General features: G+C 49.2%; 1 protein-coding gene and 3 non-coding genes across 4 annotated transcripts; all 4 read right to left on the reverse strand.

Annotated features, from left to right (window-relative positions):
• Nucleotides 1-7,801: 7,801 nt before the first annotated feature.
• On the reverse strand, nt 7,802-19,445 carry RPL3 (ribosomal protein L3). The gene is made up of 10 exons (XM_073326762.1): nt 19,343-19,445; nt 17,398-17,590; nt 16,522-16,690; nt 15,476-15,611; nt 13,607-13,793; nt 12,919-13,079; nt 10,941-11,042; nt 9,526-9,621; nt 8,901-9,020; nt 7,802-7,915 (listed from the first exon to the last, which is right to left on the reverse strand). Exons 1-10 carry the CDS (start codon nt 19,343-19,345, stop codon nt 7,871-7,873), a joined length of 1,212 nt encoding a protein of 403 aa, XP_073182863.1. The 5' UTR covers nt 19,346-19,445; the 3' UTR covers nt 7,802-7,870.
• LOC140905651 (small nucleolar RNA U83B) lies at nt 8,456-8,548 on the reverse strand. Its single transcript, XR_012156897.1, has one exon. It is a non-coding gene; the product is annotated as a small nucleolar RNA U83B (small nucleolar RNA).
• LOC140905650 (small nucleolar RNA U83B) lies at nt 13,351-13,443 on the reverse strand. Its single transcript, XR_012156896.2, has one exon. It is a non-coding gene; the product is annotated as a small nucleolar RNA U83B (small nucleolar RNA).
• LOC140905654 (small nucleolar RNA U82P) lies at nt 15,612-15,658 on the reverse strand. Its single transcript, XR_012156899.1, has one exon. It is a non-coding gene; the product is annotated as a small nucleolar RNA U82P (small nucleolar RNA).
• Nucleotides 19,446-21,171: the final 1,726 nt, after the last annotated feature.

A 21,171-nucleotide genomic window follows, 5' to 3' on the forward strand; every position in this document is an offset into this window, starting at 1 on the left:
CAAACACACACACACACAAATACACAAGAGCCACCTCCTTTGTGGTTGGTAGACAGACCTTCGTCACAAATGACAGAGCTTCACCTAGTAGAGGGAGATACTCCCCCAACCCACACTGGCTTATAGCAGGTGAGTGCAGGTCACCTCCACAAGCTGAAACCCCCCCACTATTCGGCACTGGTGAGGCCACACCTGGAGTACTGTGTCCAGTTTTGGGCCCCCCACTACTGAAGGGAGTGGACAAATTGGAGAGAGTCCGGCGGAGGGCAACGAAAATGATTAGGAGGCTGGGGCACATGATTTACGAGGAGAGGCTGAGGGAACTGGAATTATTTAGTCTGCAGAAGAGAAGAGTGAAGGGGGATTTGACAGCAGCCTTCAACTACCTCAAGGGGGATTTCAAAGAGGATGGAGCTCAGCTGTTCTCAGTGGTGGCAGACGACAGAACAAGGAGCAATGGTCTCAAGTTGCAGTGGGGGAGGTCTAGGTTGGATATTAGGAAACACTATTTCACTTGGAGGGTGGTGAAGCACTGGAATGGGTTACCTCAAGAGGTGGTGGAATCTCCATCCTGAGAGGTTTTTAAGGCCTGGCTTGACAAAGCCCTGGCTGGGATGATTTAGCTGGGGATTGGTCCTGCTTTGAGCAAGGGGCTGGACTAGATGACCTCCTGAGGTCTCTTCCAACCCTAATCTTCTATGATTCTATGAAACAGAGCTGCATGTAGGGACCCCAAGAGAAGAACAGAACAAGACACTGCAGATCTGGAGTGAGGTGCATTGGTATAGCTATAGAAGGCACACGTAGGAGTGGACTAGCAGGGCAGGACAGCACTGTGTTTAGCAGAGCACCATGTGTAATTTCCAATGTCCATCCCTATTTTGCTCTACCCAACTGCTATCACACACCCACCACGCATGGATTTGACTCAATCTGAACAGAATGGAAATCTTCTAAGCCAAGGAAAAGGCTGCCCTCTAAGCCAACCAACTGCTGCGTCACAACGAGCCAGCTGAAGGCAGTGGAGCTGCACCTTCCTTCCTCCTGGTGATTCTTGCCCAAGTTGGAGCCAATGTTGCTGAGTCAGTGAAGCCTTGTGGCAGTTCCTCCCAGCTCGGGTGTTTCAGCTACTCACACGTGCAACGTACCCTGTGATCAAGATGGACTTAGGAACCCAAGGAGCATCCTTCAGCTTCTCCTGTCCACCTCAAGGCCACAATTTCTGTCAGATCATCATGGCAAATGTTCAGGGCCCTTTCCCAGGTCTAACATGGAACAGGTAGTGTTAGCTAATGGAAAACACCAGTACCTGAGCAAAATATCCTTGCTGGGGGGTGGGGGGGGGAGCCCGTTTAGTTTTCCATACTCCAACTGAGCAATAGCAAGGGACAGTACAGATAATCTGCACCCTGTGCACCTTCCTTGGGGGCACCTCAGTTCCACTCTAACACCTGCCCAGTGACCATGCCTTACCGGAGAATGGCCATGTGCCAACACTCTCCCAGGGGTTGTCAGAATGATTGACACCATGTGCCAGGGTCCACATCCCACAGAGTTATTAGTGCAGCTGGACGGAGGCTTCCACAAGAACAGGACTGGACCCCGCAGAGCTTGCCACGCAGTCCTTTGTATAGAGTTTTCACATGCACACAGTAGCCCCAAAACATGTCACCGAATTGATAGCAACTGCTATACAGGATCAAACCAGTGGTCTGGCTAAGCCAGTATCCCATTGCCAGTAATGGCCAGTAGCAGTTGCCATTTCAGAGGCAAGGTGTAAAACTGCCACAAAGGACACTTAAGTTATGCTTATTGGGGGAGCTGCTTCCTCATGCCAGGGACAGTAGTTAGTAGATTGCCAAGCGTGTGGGTTGATGTCCCTTAGACACTTTTATCCTAGCACAATTGCAGATGGTAATGTGTAATCCTATTTTTGTACCCTACTGAGTAATTTGCTTCCTTTTAAAAAAGAAATCATGATAATGAATTACAGAGAAATTTAGGCACGATTAAAGAGACCAAGCAATGACTTTGCAGGGGGGGAGTTTCCAGACAGTGACAGCACAACTAAAAATGACAAATACAAATAGGAAGGAGGACAGAGCAGATGGAGACCAACTCAGAAAGGGCAGAGTGGAGCCACAGAGCCAGATCTGGAGCCGATCTGCAGATAAGTCTGAAAAGCAAGTGGGTCGGGGGTGATAGGAAGCCAGTGAATGTGATGATGGAGAACTGGGGGTGCAGAGGGAGCAGGTGAACAGCGGACAGATGATCATGTGGTTAAGGCACTGGCCTGAGACTTACAAAATCTGAGTTCAGAGACAGAGCCCGTCTCTCATTTCAGCTTGTGCAGTGCCCAATACAATGGGGGATGAGCTGAGGAGGGTCTACCATAATATACCTGTGGCACCTTAGAGACTAACCAATTTATTTGAGCATGAGCTTTCGTGAGCTACAGCTCACTTCATCGGATGCATGCCGTGGAAACTGCAGCAGACTTTATTTATACACAGAGAATATGAAAAAATACAATTTTAACGTTTTCAGCTTACTTCAGAGTCGCCGGTAAAGTATCAGCACCATCAGGAATGTCAGGATGGACAAAACGTTAAAATTGTATTTTTTCATATTCTCTGTGTATAAATAAAGTCTGCTGCAGTTTCCACGGCATGCATCCGATGAAGTGAGCTGTAGCTCACGAAAGCTCATGCTCAAATAAATTGGTTAGTCTCTAAGGTGCCACAAGTACTCCTTTTCTTTTTGCGAATACAGACTAACACGGCTGTTCCTCTGAAACCTGTCATAATATACCTAGCAGTGAAGGGGACTGAGGAGCAGCACTTTCAAACCAAACTACAAAAAGCAGTGTGTTAAATATTCATTTTGGGTTAAACCTGTGCTAGAAAACAGCCACATGCCGTGTGAACCCAGCTTCATCCCCCTTGGGCATGTTAATAAGCTCCCCTTCCACATTAAGCATATTTGAAGCTCTCCACCTGTCCCTTGATCAAAGGCAGAGGCCTGGGCGAAATGCAAGAACATCAGCTGGGCCACTCGTGAAGCTAATTGTGGGAGCCAAGACCTCAAACCTGAACCCGCTCTTGCCCCCAAGGCATCCTCAGACGTTTTTTGTCTTCCTTAGAGATTTGCAGCTGCTTTTTGATTCATCTCTAAGAAGGGGAAGAGCTTGAAAACAGACAGCTCCTGCCCAGATGTGCCTCAGCAAGACAATAAAAATGCACTCGTAGCCTCTTCCTGGAGCAGCCCAAGATGTTCCGCACTGCGATTCCTGCTCTGCCTGCAGGTGGGCAGCATGGATTCCAATACTTGTGTCCTGGGTCTGTGGGCTCCACCGGCCTCAGAGCGGAAGTGTGAATTCCAGGCCTTGTGCCCCAGGGTCTGGATTCCCACTGCCCTCAGAACAGAGGGAAAGCAATGTCCAGTGATTGATGGAAAGGGCTGGCAGTTTGGAGGCCAGGCTGTATTCCTAGCTTTACCAGACTGTCAGATCTTTTGCAAGTGATTTATGTAGGGAGAAGCTCTGCCTCAACTCCCCCCTAGAATCATAGAATATCAGGGTTGGAAGGGACCCCAGAAGGTCATCTAGTCCAACCCCCTGTTCAAAGCAGGACCAATTCCCAGTTAAATCATCCCAGCCAGGGCTTTGTCAAGCCTGACCTTAAAAACCTCTAAGGAAGGAGATTCTACCACCTCCCTAGGTAACGCATTCCAGTGTTTCACCACCCTCTTAGTGAAAAAGTTTTTCCTAATATCCAATCTAAACCTCCCCCACTGCAACTTGAGTTATCTATATTCAATGTAGATAACCCTGCCTGTTTCACAGGGGCAGAAGTTTAATCAATGTGGGTAAGGTACTTGGAGAGCCTCAGAAGGGCCAAGCATTCATTTGTTTTAAGAGGGACTTGCATAACAGAACATTTAATATGAGAACAGCACCTTGCAACACACACAAAACCAAGCTAGTTTCTGCCCTACTTGCCAGTTCTCCAAGCTTTAGGTTTTAGAAACCATTTATTGTCTTCACAGCCAAGTCTCCTCCAGGCTGAGCCCAGAGTAGCCCTGATCTATGACCTCAATTGATTGTGGCCTGTTGCTGTGGAGACTGTGTTCTAAACACAGGAGGCAGCCTTTACTGCAGGACAAGGAAGAGTGAGGGGAGAGCGCGCTGCTAGACAAGCCCATGCACTGAGCCCGCAGACTGCCTGCTGGCCCACTTAATTCTCAAGTAGCACATTCTAGTTTGCCTCAAACCTCTCACTGTTTAGCTTACCCCGCACTTCTAAGGCATGAGCATCCCAAACAGCTTTAAAGCATGGCAGGCAGGGAAACATCTTCTCCCCATTTTACAGAGGGAGAAATGGCCACAGAGAGGTCAAGTGAACCCTCAGCCTGCTGCCGCCCAGCCCTAACTCCCCGTTGCCCCAGGCTCTAGTAAGGAACCCATGCACCCACACTGGGCATTTAACAGGCCACAGCCTCCCCTACTGTCAAATTCCTCTAAGAAGTGCCATCACCACAGGCATAATTACCGTATTCAGCTCCAGAGGGAAGATCACCATCTTGTGGCACATCTGGCCATTACACCTTTGTCCTTAAAGTGCCGCTTGAGGAACAGGCTTAAAAGGGAGCCGCAAAGGATTTTAAAAATTGAGCTTGGGGCTTTTTGCTTAAGAGGAAGGCCTGAGTAGATACAATTTAAAACCCGCATAGAAAAAAGAAGCAGGAATTTGATGTCAACTCTGGTCTCCCCTGATTTTGCTAGAACTGAGGTCTCACAAATGTATAATGGCCTCTCACCCCCTATATCTATATCAGTCTAATCTGTGAACACACACCCCCCCCACCCAGTGTGGGTGCTGAACCTTTAACAGACATTCTCTCAAGGCTGTTTGTCAATGAGATTAAACAGGTGGCAGAAGTTGGACTGAAAAGCCCTTCTCCCTCCATTGCTCTACTCTTGCTTGACCCTTGGTGATGTCAATTTCACTTGCTCAGGGCCTGAAGTAGAATTTTGTAATCTTGCAGTTTCTTTTAAAGAAGGAAAAGCCCATTTTATCCCGCCATTGTTGGCGTCACCTTACCTGAGCAGTGGCAAGTTTCTAAGCCACATACAGGGTCCCAAATCTCTCCCTTTCACGCTCTTTTCATTTTAATAGGAACAGTTGCTACATCAGGTCTACCAAGAGCAGTTATTCGTCTCATTCAAGATTGGATGGAGCCAGTGGCTTAACTATGCAGTACCTTCAGTTGTGGCCACTGCTGGATGCGTCAGAGGAAGTAGTAATCCATTATTTCCTCTATATGGGCTACAGGCAGGAAGGAAAATTTCTGACCTTTGACAGTGATCAATTTATGCCCTGAAGCAGGAGACTAGATCTCAGCACTTGTATGGCCCCCATCACTGTAAGCTCCTGTGCTTTCCTAGCCAGTGTCATGAGGGTGCCCATAAACAGTACTTATTCTTAGATGCAATACATGTACTTATGCCATCAGCAGGAAACCAAGCCAGATTTGTCACAAGTGCCCTCTCTATCAATCATGGCACTTTTACTTGACTTAAAACAAAGTGGGGTGGGGGAAGAGAGGAGTGTTCAGCCAAGAACTCAAGATGAATTGGTTATTTTCAGTGGCGCAGTAATACCACTTGGCTCTTACACAGAGGGTCAGAATAATGATCCAAAGCTCAGTCTGTCTCTCTTTCTTCCTCCCCCCGTCCCGTTACACATTTATCAGGAAGCCAGACGAACATGGAATGACATCTCTCTCTCAAGCTATTTCTGTGGCATCAGCCTGTCTGTCTGGAGGAAAAGCCTTTAAGCAAGGATGGGGCAGGGATTCAGGAAAATTAAACTGCTGTCATACGTATGAATGTGTCAGGCCAACCTCCCTACTGCTCCTTTGGTAGCAGCCAGTGCCATAATTAACACTTCGGAACAGAAGATGCAGGACAATTCTTCTTGCTCCCACTTGAGTGTTAGTAACATCCACCGTTGCCATGGAAACTCAAGGCACTCCAGTCCAGACACTGAGTAGAGAGATTTTCAACTCATTTTAGATTCTAAATCTGGACGTTATTACACTTCTAAAAAAGGGTTACTTGCCTTTTCTAACTGTTGTTCTTCAAGATGCGATGCTCATGTCCATTCTATGCTAGGTGTGCGCACGGCCCATGCAGTTGCCAGAGATTTTTCCCCTAGTGGTATCTGTAGGGCTGGCCCTAGTGCCCCCTGGAGCCCTGCACACATGTGCCAGTGTAAGGGGCACTGCTGGCTCCGCAAACTTCTTGAGGGTAACCGACAGAAGGGTAAGAGGACAGGTCATGGACATTAGCAACACACCTCGAAGAGCAACAGTTACCAAAGGTCAGTAACCACTGAGTGCTTGCTCATGTCCATTCCATGCTAGGTGACTCAAGCAGTATTCCCAGAGGTGGGCTCAGAGCTCACTGACATGCTGATTGCAACACAGCTCTACCCAAACTAAGTCACAGGCCTGTTGGGTGATGGCGTAGTGGGACGCAAAGGTATAAATTGACCACCATGTCATGGCCCTGGAAATAGCCAGGATTGGTAACTGCATGAGGAACGCAGCAGAAACCTGTACTCTTGTAGAGCAAGTGGTCACAGTGGAACAAGCACAGATGCAGGTGGTGTTAGGAAAGCCTTGAAAGAGCACAGTTGTTCCAAGCAACCGACACGGGTGGTAAGAAAGAGGATGTGGAGCTGGTGGCATCCCTTATCCCAGCACACATGCACAGGGCTCCAGGGGATGCTGGGGCCAGCCCTATGGATATCACTGAGGGGAAATCTCTGGCAACTGCATGCAGCACACAGAGCTAGCAAGGAATCAGCATGACTTGAAGAATCTGCAATTCAAGGAAGCTTTGCATCTCCTCTTCCTGTTCTAGAATGCAGGGGAGAATGGTTCCCTCAGATTAACAACCAACTGGGAAGGGGTTGGAATACACAGAACAGCCATGGTAAGGAGAAGCCTGTTCTGCTTCTCCCCTCCCATGCCAGTTACTGCTGGGGAGCCAGAATACTTTGGCTGTTGCCCCACTAAAGCACCTTCAAAAAGTGTACAAGTGACAAGTGTAAAGCGGACCTGCGTAAAGAATGTGGGGGGTCAATCTAGTTCCAAGGGCAGCCCTCCACCTGGCTTTACTCACCTCTTAGCAGTCTGAGGGACCTAAGTGCCATGGAGACTAAACATACTAGATATGGTCCCTTCAACGCAGGCATAAAGCATGTGGTGGAGGGGGCAGGATATGAGGGAAGCAGAGCACCCTATGGAGAGATGACTCTGAACTCCAGGGACTGTCGCCTTGGTACTTTCTCCAAGCATTACGTTTACGAGAGTTGCCATACCAGCTCACAACAGGGTAACATCTAGTCCAGTTTCTTGTTCCCATCAGAGTCCACTTCCAGGTGCAGATACCCTGAAGTAGGCTATCGTGGAATAACTTCCCCTATAGGGGAAATTTCCTCCTAAGAAGATTAATTACATTCTGGAGCATGAGGGCTTGTGTTTTTGGTATACCAGCTCCCTGTTCACACTCACAAAAACGGACTGGGGAAAGGAAGGGGGGTCATGGTGGTGAGAGAATTTTCATTGTGCTGCAGGAACCCTCTTGCAAAGAAAGCATGGTGCAGAAGGTAGGACATGAAGCCCCAAGTTACCATGGTGACCCAGCTAAAGCTAAATATGAATAAGATTCACAGCAAAAGCAATCTCAGATTTTACCCAGACATTCATAAAGCAAGAGGCAGGAGGGCTGGTATTTTTGAAAATATCTGTAGTTTTATTTGTCTGAGGCAGACCCCAGAGCTGCACAGGACTGTTCCAGATGTTAAGCGGTCTCCTCTTTAGCGATACGATCTTTCTTGAGTGGTCCCTGCAAAAAACCCAAACACGCAGTTACCTAGCAGACCTGACCATCTCCCCAGCGTTGGAGACCCCACCGTCCTCAGTACCTCATTGTGGAAGATTATCTTTGCTTTGAACCACTAATGAAGACAATGGCCACAGGTCTACTTGTGGTGCAGATCTTAGCTTAAGTGTGTGGCTGAACTTGAAGCAAGCAGCAGAAATGGAGGCTGGTGAAGCTACACTGCTATTCACCATCTCAAACTAACAGTTTAAATATAAAATCTGGCACCACCTAGTGGCAAAGCTAACTTTAGAGCCATCATCACTGCCTCCTCTTCCTGAGAAAGCACTAAGCAGCTTATAAATAGCTCCACCTCTTGAAAGCCTGCAGTGTTAAATGGTGGATGAAATCTTACTCAAAACCAGTTTTTGCCACATTAAAAACTGTTCAAGAAGGGACCAGAGATCTGCTGTTTCTCACCAAGGACAGATCAGATACTCAGTGTGCCATGGGCAGAGAGAGCCTGCTCTGCTGCCTGCAGCAACCTGCGCACGGTTCCCTGGAGCTGTGCTCAGAAGGAAGGCAGCATGGAATGTCTCCTCATGCCTGTCGGATACTGTGTCCAGTGCTAGTTCCACGGCCTCATCACCGAACAGCCCATATGCTGGGGCAGGGGCAGCATCCAAGCCTCACCCAGCTCCAGGTAACAAGGGCTACGTAGATGAAATGAGTTCACAATCACAAGGGTCTTGAAAAAATGAACCTCCCACAGGATTCCAAACTTCATCTGGACAGTTACACAGCCTTGGAACAAACCCCTGTGCTGTGCTTCGTGAGTACACGTGTGCCAGTGACCCAATGGCTGAGTTATTAACAGCAGTTCTCACGGTGGGAACACACTGCATTGGCACCCACCTCTGTCCAAGTCTGCACAGACGCATGCTTGTGCAGCAAGACAATACAAAGGTATGCAATACAAAACTGAGCTCCAGGGGATCAATGCCCTTACCATGAAAGCCTTCTTCTCCTCCACCGTCTGGAAGCGGCCGTGACCAAATTTGGAAGTTGTGTCAATAAACTTCAAGTCAATCTTCTCCAGGGCCCGACGCTTTGTCTGCACAAGCAGGGACTGTGGGGAAGAGACATGTTCAAATGTGGCAGCCCAGGTGCCAGTGTTGGCAAGTCACTCCGTTATCACACCAACCAAGGCAGGAGCACAGGGGGATGGAGTGGTCACCACAGGTTAGCATTAACAGGCAGAAGGAAAAGCTATTGTACAAGAGAAGCTTCATGAGCCACATGAGCTCTCAAACGCATCGGCGTCCTTCATTAACAACAAAACGCAGGTCGTAGCATTCCAGAGAGACTATTAGCCCAGCGCCCCAGCAGTGGCACTGGTAAGCGTTTCGGAAGAGCAGTGCACTAGCATTAGGCAGCGTGCACTCCTGTGTTAGGGCATCACTTTCTCTTCCCAAGTCTTCTCCTCTAGCTTGCTATGGAAAGCCCTACCCATTATCAAACAAGACAACGTTCTGGGGTAAAGGGACTCTAATTTGAAGCATGCGGCAAGGCAGAACAGAGAATCCTGGCTCCCTCCCACAGACTGGCAGAACCAATATTCTTGCATTTCTCACCTTGCGCAGAGTTAGGACTCTCTTCTTGGTCCCAACCACACAGCCTTTCAACATGATAAAATCATTGGTCACTTCCCCATAGTGGACAAAACCGCCCTGAGTAGAGAGAGGATGGTTAAACACACGGTACCATGCAGTAGCAGTAAGTACTGGCCTAAACTGAACCGTACCTTCTGATTTTGCGGGTGCCGAGGTTCCTGCACAGCACACATGCTGGCTCTAAAGGGGTCACGGCCAGCAGACCTCCCTCCCAGGGAAACCCCCAGGGTAAGGGAGAGTCCCTGGAAGCATAGGTACAAGAGCTCTGAGCAGCCCAAGACATGAAGGGCAGACCGGAGGAGGTAAGTAAGAGGTGTGGCCAGAGTGGCAGCTATTTTGTGCTGCTGGATGGCTCCGCAGGGAGCTGTGGCAGCCCAGCATTCACTAGAGCAGCCTCTGGAGATTTTAGTCCTTTCACGCTGCTATGTCATGGGCTCTGACACAGGGATTATGCTTTCCCAGCAAGCCACAAGCTACTTTTCAGTTAGCTCTTCCCACCCCCCCACCTTTCCACTTGTCCTGCCTGGCTGCCTCTTGCTCTTCCACTGCACTGAGCTGGCACGTTACACTGGCTCATCCCCTAAGGCAGACAGCATGACTTATAAATGCTTCACTACTCAGCTTCCTATCTAAGACTCCCCAGAGCGACAACCTGGCTAGCCACTTTGCCCTAAATGAAATCTACCAGCTACCACCGATTCTCTCTTCAGCCAAGAACCAAAAAAAAAAAAAAAAAATATTCAGGCCTAAAGAGGCGAACATTTCTTTTAATTTTTTGGCTAAAACTTCAGTGTTCGAGGCCTCTGTGAGGGCCTTCTAGCTGCACACTACTGAAAGGCAACCATTTAATGATCCACAGCAACAGCACACTGTCATGGAAGTCAAATCAAAAGCTTCTCCAGCTGAAAAGAGCTGAGAATTTTAGGCCGACAGAATTATCCAAGCTGAAAACACAGGAGCCCAATTTTTGCAAAAACTTGCCTGGGGGGTCTAAGGCCCAAGAGTGATCAGGACCATGGTAAAGGGACACAAACTTGAAATCTAGACAATGAACCAGTTGTTTCTGGTCCTACACCTGCTTGAGTCCTCCCTCCAATCCTTGTGGCCTTTACAACAGACACAAGTGTAATTTTTAAGTTGACACCATTCTCTTAAGTTGCAACCAAACACAGCTCAGCAATCCACAGTACTATACTTGTGTAATATTGATAGAGAAGAATGCAACCAAAGGAATCAATATAGTTTCCTGCAGTACCTGAGCTTTTCCGTATTGACTAGACTAGAATAAGTGGTTTGGTTTATGAGCTCACAGTCCAGGATTAAATTCCCATACCCTTTCCACACACTTAACCTTTAACAGCTGGAAAGCCACTCACCAGAGGGTTAATGCTCTTGTCTGACAGATCGTAGTCAGTTGATGCATTGTTTTTGATCAGCTTTCCGTCCTTGATTTGGTAACCTTGGCCAATCTTGTAGACCTAAGATGACAAAAGGAGAATGCTATTTTGCATGTGCAAATGGTTTGACAGGAGCAAAGACCCTAACCCAGAAACAGCAGTTCAAATCCATATGAAATTTGTTGAGCACACAAATGTAGAAATCAAATGTGGCTGGTGTTTAGGGGCAGCAATTAAGAGCCTCAAATATTGTCTCTATCATGAAGCCAATGCCTCAGTCACTGCATTTTAACTTGTCACCAGGGCACCCTATTAACAGAAATAAATCAAAAGTATTTTAACATACTTAGAATTGGTGTACACAGAGGCTCTTGGCCACCTACCCATTTCATAAAAAACCCTTAATTTCAATTATGCTGAATTTCCGGATTTCAACTTATTATTAACGGCAACAATACCTACCAAGATAGTATCACAGCGTGTTTTATGTGAGTGGGTTAAAGTAGCTTTATCCCCATTTTTATGGGTGGAGAAAAAAGTTTAAGGGTATGTCTACACAGCAAAGAAAACCTGCACCTGGCCTGTGCCAACCAACGTGGACTGAAGCTGCGGGGCTGTTTCATTGCTGTGTAGACTAGTGGGCTTGAGCTGGAGCCCAGGCTTCAGAACCCTGTGAGGCGGGAGGGTCCCAGAGCTTGGGCTCCAGCCCAAGCCCATGAGTCTACATAGCAATGAAAACAGCCCTAGGGCCCAAGCCCTGCAAGCCCAAGCCAGCTGCCATGCAGCCAGCCACAGGGTTTTTCTTTGCTGCGTAAACATCCCTCAGTGACCTGCCCAAGGTCACAACCATTCAGTGGCAGAGCTGAGAGCAGAACCCAAGTGTCCTACTCACTGGACAACTCCTCCTCCTTTTTTGGTGTGACTATTCATCAGCCTCTCCTTCTCCAACTGGTTTGCTGTGATATGTTTAAACATAAATAGGACCCTACCAAATTCACAGTCCATTTTAATAAAATTCACGGTTGTGGGATTTAAAAAAAAATCGTCTATTTCATTGTTTCGATATTTAAATCTGAAATTTCAGTTTTAACCATGGAGGTCCAGTCCAGGGGGCAGAAAGAAGAGGAGAGTATCGTGGCACTGCCCCCCTTACTTCTGTGCTGCTGCTGGCGGTGCTGCCTTCAGAGCTGGGCAGCTAAGAGTGGCAGATGCTGGATGGGAACTGCGCCACAACCAGAAGCAATGCAGAAGTGAGGGTGGCATGATAGTGCCACACTTACTTCTGTGCTGGCTGTGGAGGTGGGTCTGACCTGCCCCCGGGAGCAGCCCATGCAGGAGAAGAGGAAGGGACCACCCCGCCCAATGCCCTGGGCAGTCACTCACTCAAAAGGCCATCCCTCCCCTCCCGCATATCATGCCACCCTTACTTCTGTGTTGCCACTGTTGGCAACGCGGTCTTCAGAGCTGGATGGCTGGGGGCACCAGCTCTGAAGGCAGCGCAGAAATAAGGGTGGCAATACCATGACCCCCCCTTACAATAGCCAGATTTCACAGGGGAGACCAGATTTTACGGTCTGCGATGTGTTTTCCACAGCCATTAATTTGGTAGGGCCCTAAATATAATACAACAAAGCAGCTTAAGTGCTGGTCCTAGGCACAGTCTGAGCTCACTGTAGACCACTGCCCTTCAGCACAGGGCCAACCAGTAGCGGGGTGCAGATCTGGCAGTTTTCATTAAGCACCTATACATACTAACAAGTTACATGTTGTTGGTAAGTAATAGTAAGCTAGGGATGCTGAATTACTTTGTAGGCCTGCAACTCTAGTCAAACAAAGCCTGAATTGTAGTCTGAAACCTTCAGTCTGCTTGAGGATTCTGCAGTGACCTTGACAATCCATCCGGGGGAACCAGGACTCGTTTGTCCAGGACACTTCAATATGCATCTCAGACTCTTACCTTCTTATTAATTTCTGTGCGATGGTGGTATCCCTTCTGACCAGCTCGGGCCACAGAGAAAGCCACGCGAGCAGGATGCCAAGCACCAATGCAGGCTACTTTCCGCAGACCCCTGTGGGTCTTGCGGGGCAGCTTTTTGGTATGCCAGCGGCTGGTGACCCCTAAAAGAAGAAAACAAAACATTACAGCCCTATAAGACTGTCATAACTGCTCAGCTGTGGCATGTGCCTTTTTTACAGAGGTGTTTATCATTAACCTGTGACGACACTATGCACACAGTTTGTGGCTGCTGCGTAATGAGAATGTGTATCCAGTGCAACACCAACAGAAATTCAGATCAGTGTACCGATTAGGCGTGGGTGTTGGGAATAACTACTCTCTGTGGAAAACCCACCCACAGCTGCCCGTGTTTTCCCAAACTGTTCCCTGGGTGCTGTTCTCAGAAGGAAGGCAGCATGGAATGATTCCTCATGGATGTCGGATGCTGTCCCCAGCACATATTCCATGGCCTCATCATTGAACAGTCCATTTTTGATGTGAGAGCAACATGAAGATACCCCTCTGACCCATGGCCTATGTACCAGGGCAACAGAGTGTGTGGGGATTACAAACAACTCTCCACTAAACTCTGGGTTCTGGTCAGACTGAAGCCTTGGGGAAACAAGAGGGAGGCGGCCATAACATCTACCTTTGTATCCCTTGCCCTTGGTGACTCCAATCACATCTATCATCTCATCTTGGCCAAAGACAGTTGACACAGGAACCTGCTGTTCCAGCTTCTCCCGGGCCCAATCCACTTTCTCAGCAATGGTGCCACCATTCACTTGGATCTCCATCAGGTGAGACTTCTTCTGCCGCAGCGGAAGCAAACGCATCTGGAAGACAGACCTCACATTAGCAATATTATAACCCAGGCAAAGTGCTGAGATCTCTAGTGCAATCTATCTTTCTGAGATGCACATCCTGGTCTGATGGATTTTTCCACCTTTGCTGTATCCCAGTCACAATATACACAATGCTTGGAAGACTGAAGCTCTGAGGGTAAGGGGAAGAGTTATCAAGACTGTACAATGACGTACGTAGACAGGCCTACGTTTCTGGCAGCCAGATCACCAAAGGGAATGAGAGGAAAAGCAGTAAAGACACAAGGTGGGTTAGGTAATATCTTTTATTGAACCAATTTCTGTTGGAGAGAGAGAAACTTTTGAACTTACACAGAGCAGCAGTAATACATGCCTCACACTGCCCTTACAGCTGGTCGCCAGGCTGAGGATTTCATAGAATAGAATTTCATAGAATATCAGGGTTGGAAGGGACCTCAGGAGGTCATCTAGTCCAACCCCCTGCTTAAAGCAGGACCAATCCACATGTTTTTGCCCCAGATCCCTAAATGGCCCCCTCAAGGATTGAACTCACAACCCTGGGTTTAGCAGGCCAATGCTCAAACCACTGAGCTGTCCCTCAAAAAAGGACTGAAGACAAAGCCTCTGGGACTGAGTACCAGCCTAAGTAAGGTGACATCACACCCAGTGTTCTACACTATATTTGGGAAAAGGGGGACTGACATTAAAATGCTGACAGCAGCTGCACACCCCCCTTTGCTGCTTGCCACAAGAGGCCATCTCTAAATATTAGTCTTGTGAGCAGACAGCTTACTCCACTTATTCCCACACAGGAGATCCTATTACATTTCTCAGTCTGGAAGTATTTGGCACTCACACAGGGGTGGGAAGGAGAGGAGAGTTTCACACTGCTTAGCAATGACCTAATTAATATAAGCCACTGATGGTCTCCACAGAAGAGCACTGCCCACATATCCTTGCGGTCTGAAGCTATAGTAGCCATCCATTTTTTAAAACCAAGTGAAGGAGATGTCCTGGGATCCTCTGGCCCCCATGGAAAGGAGGCTAAAACATTCAATCCTATTTCTAACTAACTATAATCAGAGAGAGGAAGTGGTCTACTGGTCTGAACACAGAATGGAGGCCAAGAACTCAAGTTCCAATGCCAGCTCTGACACACGCCTACATACACACGTGTGCACGCACCAGGTTACTGTAGACTATCCAAACTCAGTTTTCACACCTGTAAAATGGGGATGGGGCTCCTTAACTCTGAAGGGGTACAGCAAGGATTTGTTAGTCGTTTGCATAAGCCTTTGAAGTCAAGAATAATACCATACCCAGCTTTTATATTGTGCTTTACTGATTAAAGTGCTTTACAATGGAACTCAGTATCATTATCCCCATGTACAGATGTGAAACCGAGGCATAAGAGGGGAAGTGACTCACCCAAGTTCACTCAGCAGACCAGTAGCTGAGCTGGGAATAGAGCCCAGGTCTTTGGAGTCCTAGTCCAGTGAGCTACCCAGTAGAGTAGACTACACTCCCTCCATAACTATTAGGTATTAATACTGAGCACCAGATTTGGGGAACAGGGAATATGAGAGCAGCAGTGGAGTGAGTTTCTGTAGAGAATGGCAGGACCACCCTAGCCCTTGTGGATTCTCTGTATCCCAAAGTGTGAGCCCTCTTTGTGAAGGAGTCAGAACACTCACCTGAGTGTGAGCTATGACTCGGATAACCTGGCAGTACTTCTTCATGCTACTGAAATCCTTCTCTAGCTGCTTTTTGCCCTCCTCATCCTGCCACTTCTTGCAATACTTGGTGAAGGCCTTCTTCTTGGACTTGTGCCTTCAGGAGCAGAGCAGAGAGGGTATGGCTTAGCCCTTCATCAGTCCCCCAACGAAAGGGGGGTGAGCGGAAGGAGCTGCCACCCAAGTTGGTTTCGGCTCATTGCCAGCTTCTAAGGAATCTTTTCCACCAGCAAGCGGAGCCTGGAGCTCATCAGACAGAGGCTGAGCTGCCAGAGCTGAGCGGAGCTGCCATGAATTCATCCAAAGCATATTAATATACACAGTATAAAACATTCACAAAATATCAAAGCACTGCTCTGCAACACGACAGTGCCTATCAGCTGATTAAAGTCCTACATCTTTCAACCCTGGACTACAGCTGACGTAAGAGGACACCGATGCAATACCCAATATCTTGGCAGTGTGGGAAGTTCATGAAGAGCATCTAGGAGAAATACTTCCTAATCCCATAGGCAAAGGAGAACTTGACAACCCCACTGAAGCCCTACTGTCAGAGTGACCTTATAGGAAGGCATGACAGCAATGCATGGAAGAGTGATAAGAAAAAAAAATCTCCCCCCCCCTTCCCTGAGAAAAAAGGACTATGCTCAACACTCAGCGAAAAGCAACAAAGGCAATTTTCTTATGTCCATCCACAGGAAAAAACATCATGTGTAGTGTGTTCATGCAGACATCAGACAGTTCACTTGATCCCCAAGCCCCACCATGAACAGCACTTGACAAGCAGTGAGCAATTACTATTCCAGCCAGTTGCGGTTTTATACTATTATGTGATCAGACTAAAACTTCAGCCTAGCACCTAGATCCCGACGGGCCAACCACTGGCTGTGATGTGGGAGCCTTGAAGTGAATTGTTCAGACTAAAAACCACAATAGCACTACACTCATTCAACAAAGCCAGCAATGCAAGGAACACAGACTGAGGTCCCTCCCTCCATGTTTTTTACCAGTTCTTGTAGAAGCGTCTCTTGCACTCATCACTGATGTGCTCAGCAAAGATGGTCTTGAAGGTGCGGAGGCCACGGGGAGTCTGCACATAGCCCACGATGCCCACAATGACCATGGGAGGAGTCTCTACCACTGTGACTGCCTCTACCACTTCCTTCTTGTTCACCTCTGGGAAGGACAAAAAACACATTGTGCCAATTAGCACCACAGCAGATGAACCACCACCACCACCCCAAAAGTATCAGGAGGGGCCAGTGACCCCCTAAAAGGTCTTCACGCAGCTGGAGTCAGTGGGATCCACGGGCCAGGGGACCTTGATTAGCCACCTGAGCTATTAAGCACCCTAAGGGTATAATGGTGACTAGATGCTATACTTAAACCCAAGGTTGGCCCTGTGATGTAAAATGGAGTAGCCAAATTGAGCTGCGTGGTGGCTGATAACAGAACTACATTCAGGACTCGACAGTCAGCAAAAAGCGCCAGAAGCGATTTCCTTATGTCCGCCCGTCGAAAAAATATCATCATAAGTAGCCTGCTACAACACAGCTCTACCAGTGGGGCTCCTTGGCAAGTCACCCACACACCCCAAGAACAGCCGTTACAGTAAAATAATACACCAATCACCAGCTGGGCACAAAGTCTGGAACTGGCGAGGAGGACATATCCACTAGCCTTTGGGAGCTTGCTTTTATAACTAGCAACTGGAAACAACAGCCGAGGAGCCAGTGTAAAGAACAGCAAGGACTTGGCAGAAATCAGACTGGAATCAAACCCAGGGACCCATGTGAACCTGACAGTCTCCTCCCACTGCCTCAGTGAAGGGAAAAAAAGCTGTACAGTGACCTCCTATAACAAGAGCAGCAGAGAATACATACTGGATCCAGGCCTGTCCACTTCCCGGACAATGTGGGTCATGCCAGACTTGTACCCAAGAAAGGCAGTGAGGTGAATGGGTTTGCTGGGGTCATCCTTGGGAAAGCTCTTCACTTTGCCCCGATGTCGACGACTGCGTTTGCGGGGCAGAAAGCCCAGGGATCCATGTCTGGGAGCTGAGAACTTACGGTGCGACTACAAAACAAAGGAGATACTTTTAACACTCATGTTGCCTGAGTGACTAATTTGCCCCTAATGGCATACTAGTTGCTGTCTCTCTTGTTCCCTTTGAGGGGGCCATTACATAGGCATACCAGTATGTCCTGCCTTCTACAAGTTCCTCTCCTCCACACCAGCTCTCCTCTGTTTTACCATTTTAGAATGGTGACTACATCAGGGCCTTACATGTGTCAGATTTGTTCACAACTGAGGAAAATTTAAAGACACAATACAAAGGTTTTTTGGAGGATGAGGTTCTGAACACCCAAAGTGCCATTCTAACTAAATGTCTATTAAGGGGAAAGCAAAAATTAATGGACACACCTGGGAATCCTTATAGATTACAGACGTTAATAGCAAAATGTGATTCTACTCTGAAAAGTGACATGACAAAAACTGCTCCATGGGGTCTACCTTTGTTGGAATCACTTTTAGATGAAATGTGATTAGCTTACAAAAACAAGATTTTCTTAACTGCCAGCTCTGCACACTCACCCTAAGATTTAAGTGTCTAGATAGGTTACATAAGATCATAAGAAGTGTGAGACCAACTCAGGCTAATAGTCCATCCAATCTAGTATCCTTATTGGAATAGTGGCAAACACTACATGCTTAAGGAACCTGCAAGAAGCCCTATAATAGACAATTCTGGGCTCACTTGATCCATGTAATTTAACTACAGTGCCCTCATTTTCCAGAAGTCAAACCCTCTTGAATTCTAAAACTTTTAGCTTTATCTTGTGGCAGCTACTCTAGTAGTGTGTTGCTTTTAAAGTTCATCAAGCAATCCCCAGTTTCTTGCAAATTGCCTGTAAGACCCAGCAACAACAGGCTCTGCAAGACCAAATGCTGCCACTTGGACGCGTGCAAACTCCCCTCCTCCCCCCACACTTCAAAACAGCTTTAGACATTATTACTCTGAGAAGATCTGGCCCTGCAACTGGAATTCCCTCAGCAATACTAGTGGCACACAAGCTAGACAAGGCTTCACCTTACACTCAACTGCACTGCCTTGCCAGGCTAGCAAAAGTCAAGCCAGCAAAAGCGCATTTTAGCCCTAAAGTCAGCATTTCAGACTTTGACATATACAGGTGGCAGATCTGCCACCGCCTGTCCCTTTTCAGAGCGAAGCCTCACTTTAAAGAGTGACGGGAGTGAGTCAACCACAGCTGAAGCCCCCATCAATAAGCTCTGGGCTGCAGCCCATCCGTAGCCCCCGATCTCCCGAAGAGGAGTGAGACGCTACAGGCAGCGCCCCGCTCTTGGCGGGGAACAGGCCGCAGGAAGTTACGGGAGGCCCGGACAACGCCATGCGGCGGCTCTGCAAAGCCCAGCTGTCCCGTGGTGCCAGGCGGGCTCTCCCCAGTCCTTCCCCCACCCCCGCCGGCAGCTAACACGTGTGAGAGCCGCCTACAAACGATTCTAACTCGGGGGGGGGGGCTCTGCAGCCGCCCCCCCGCCCCCACCCCCGGGCCGTCACAGTCCTTCCTCCCCCGCTTCCCGCTCTCCAAGCCCAGGCAGCGAGTGTCCGTCCGCCCCTCCCTCCCGCCCGTCAGGGGGCCGCTCTCCGGCCCCGTCTCCCCTCCCCGCCAAGAAATGGGCCCCGCGCTGCCTCCAGCAGGGCCCCCGTGGAATCGGGGGGCAGAAGCGGAGGCGGCCGGGGCCGGGATGGCGACGATGGCCGGGGATGGTGAGACCCGGCCCCGCGCCCGCCCCAACACCACTCACCATCCCGCCAGGCAGGCGCACCGAATTAGTAGAAAGGGGCGGGTAGGCCGCGCACACGTTATTTATAGCCGCTTCCACGGCGCCTTGCGTAAGGGCGTACGATCACCGTTACGCATGCGCGTTCACACGTCATCCTTTCCCTCCTCCTCCCCCCTCCCGTCGTACGGCGGTGCGCGAGGAGCTATGGCTCATGGTTAGGGCCACACTTCTTGAGAAAGCGAATTCCTAATGCCAATAGGATCATTTCAGGTTTCAGAGCAGCAGCCGTGTTAGTCTGTATTCGCAAAAAGAAAAGGAGGACTTGTGGCACCTTAGAGACTAACCAATTTATTTGAGCATAAGCTTTCGTGAGCTACGGCTCACTTCATCAGATGCATCACTGATGCTCAGTCAGAGCAGGGGAGGGGGGCACCTGGGCAGTAACAGGAGCCAAGCTGGGGATGGGAGTCCAGGCCCTGCACCCCTCTTCCTGGGATTCACTGAGACTCTCAGCCAGCCAGTAAAACGGAAGCTTTATTGGACAACAGGAACACAGTCTAAAACAGAGCTTGTGGGTACAACCAGGACCCCTCACTCAAGTCCTCTGGGGGAGCAGAGAGCTTAGACCCCAGCCCTGGGGTTCCCTGCGTTCCACCATCCAGCACCAAACTGAACCTAAACCCCCGCAGCAGGCTCCCTCCTGCAGCCCCTGTTCACATTCCTGGGCAGAGGTGTTACCTCCCCCTCCTGCCTCAGATTACAGGCTCTCAGGTCTCCCATTGAAACTCCCCTGCCACATTCCCAGGTCAACACTCCCCCCTCCCTGCTGCATCACATCTCTCCCCCCTTCGAGACTGAACTGAGCGGAGTCACTCTGACCAGTGACCTGGGGAAGTTCAGGGCCCCCTCTCCAGGACAACGCATCCCCTATCAGGTTGGCACTTCGCTTTACGTGGACCACGTCCATGTCGTAATCCTGTAGGAGCAGGCGCCACCTCAGGAGCTTGGCGTTGGCTCCTTTCATCTGGTGCAGCCAGGTCAGGGGAGAGTGGTCGGTGTACACGGTGAAGTGTCGCCCGAAGAGATATGGCTCTAGTTTCTTAAGGGCCCACACCATGGCCAGGCACTCCTTCTCGATGGCCGCGTAGTGTTGCTCCCGGGATAGCAACTTCTTGCTCAGGTACACGATGGGGTGTCTCTCCCCCTTTTCATCCTCCTGCATTAACACCGCCCCCAGTCCTGTGTCTGAGGCGTCAGTGAACACCATAAAGGGCTTGTCAAAGTCTGGGTTTGCCAGAACTGGGCCACTGACCAGAGCCTCCTTCAGCGCCCGGAAAGCCTCCTGGCACTGCTCGGTCCAGACCACCTTGTCTGGCTTCTCCTTCTTGCATAGCTCAGTGATGGGGGTGGCTATGGCGCTAAAGCGGGGCACAAACCTTCGATAGTATCCTGCCAACCCAATAAAGGCGTGGACCTGCTTTTTGGTGTGGGGAGCAGGTCAGTCTCTGATCACCTCCACCTTAGCTGGTTCCGGCTTTAGGCGGCCACTCCCCACCCGATGGCCCAGGTAAGATACTTCCGCCATCCCCACCTTGTACTTCTCTGCTTTTACAGTCAGCCCAGCCCCCTGGAGTCGGTCCAGCACTTGTCTAACCTGGGACACATGGTCCTCCCAGGTCTGGCTAAAGACACAGATGTCATCAATATACGCCACGGCAAAACTCTCCATCCCCCTCAGTAGCTGGTCCAACAGGCGCTGGAAGGTGGCCAGCGCTCCCTTGAGGCTGAAAGGCAGGGTCAGGAACTCATAGAGCCCCAGAGGGGTGATAAAGGCCAATTTCAGCCAGGCA

This window comes from Lepidochelys kempii, chromosome 1, assembly GCF_965140285.1.
Source record: "Lepidochelys kempii isolate rLepKem1 chromosome 1, rLepKem1.hap1, whole genome shotgun sequence".
Classification (NCBI taxonomy): domain Eukaryota; kingdom Metazoa; phylum Chordata; order Testudines; family Cheloniidae; genus Lepidochelys; species Lepidochelys kempii.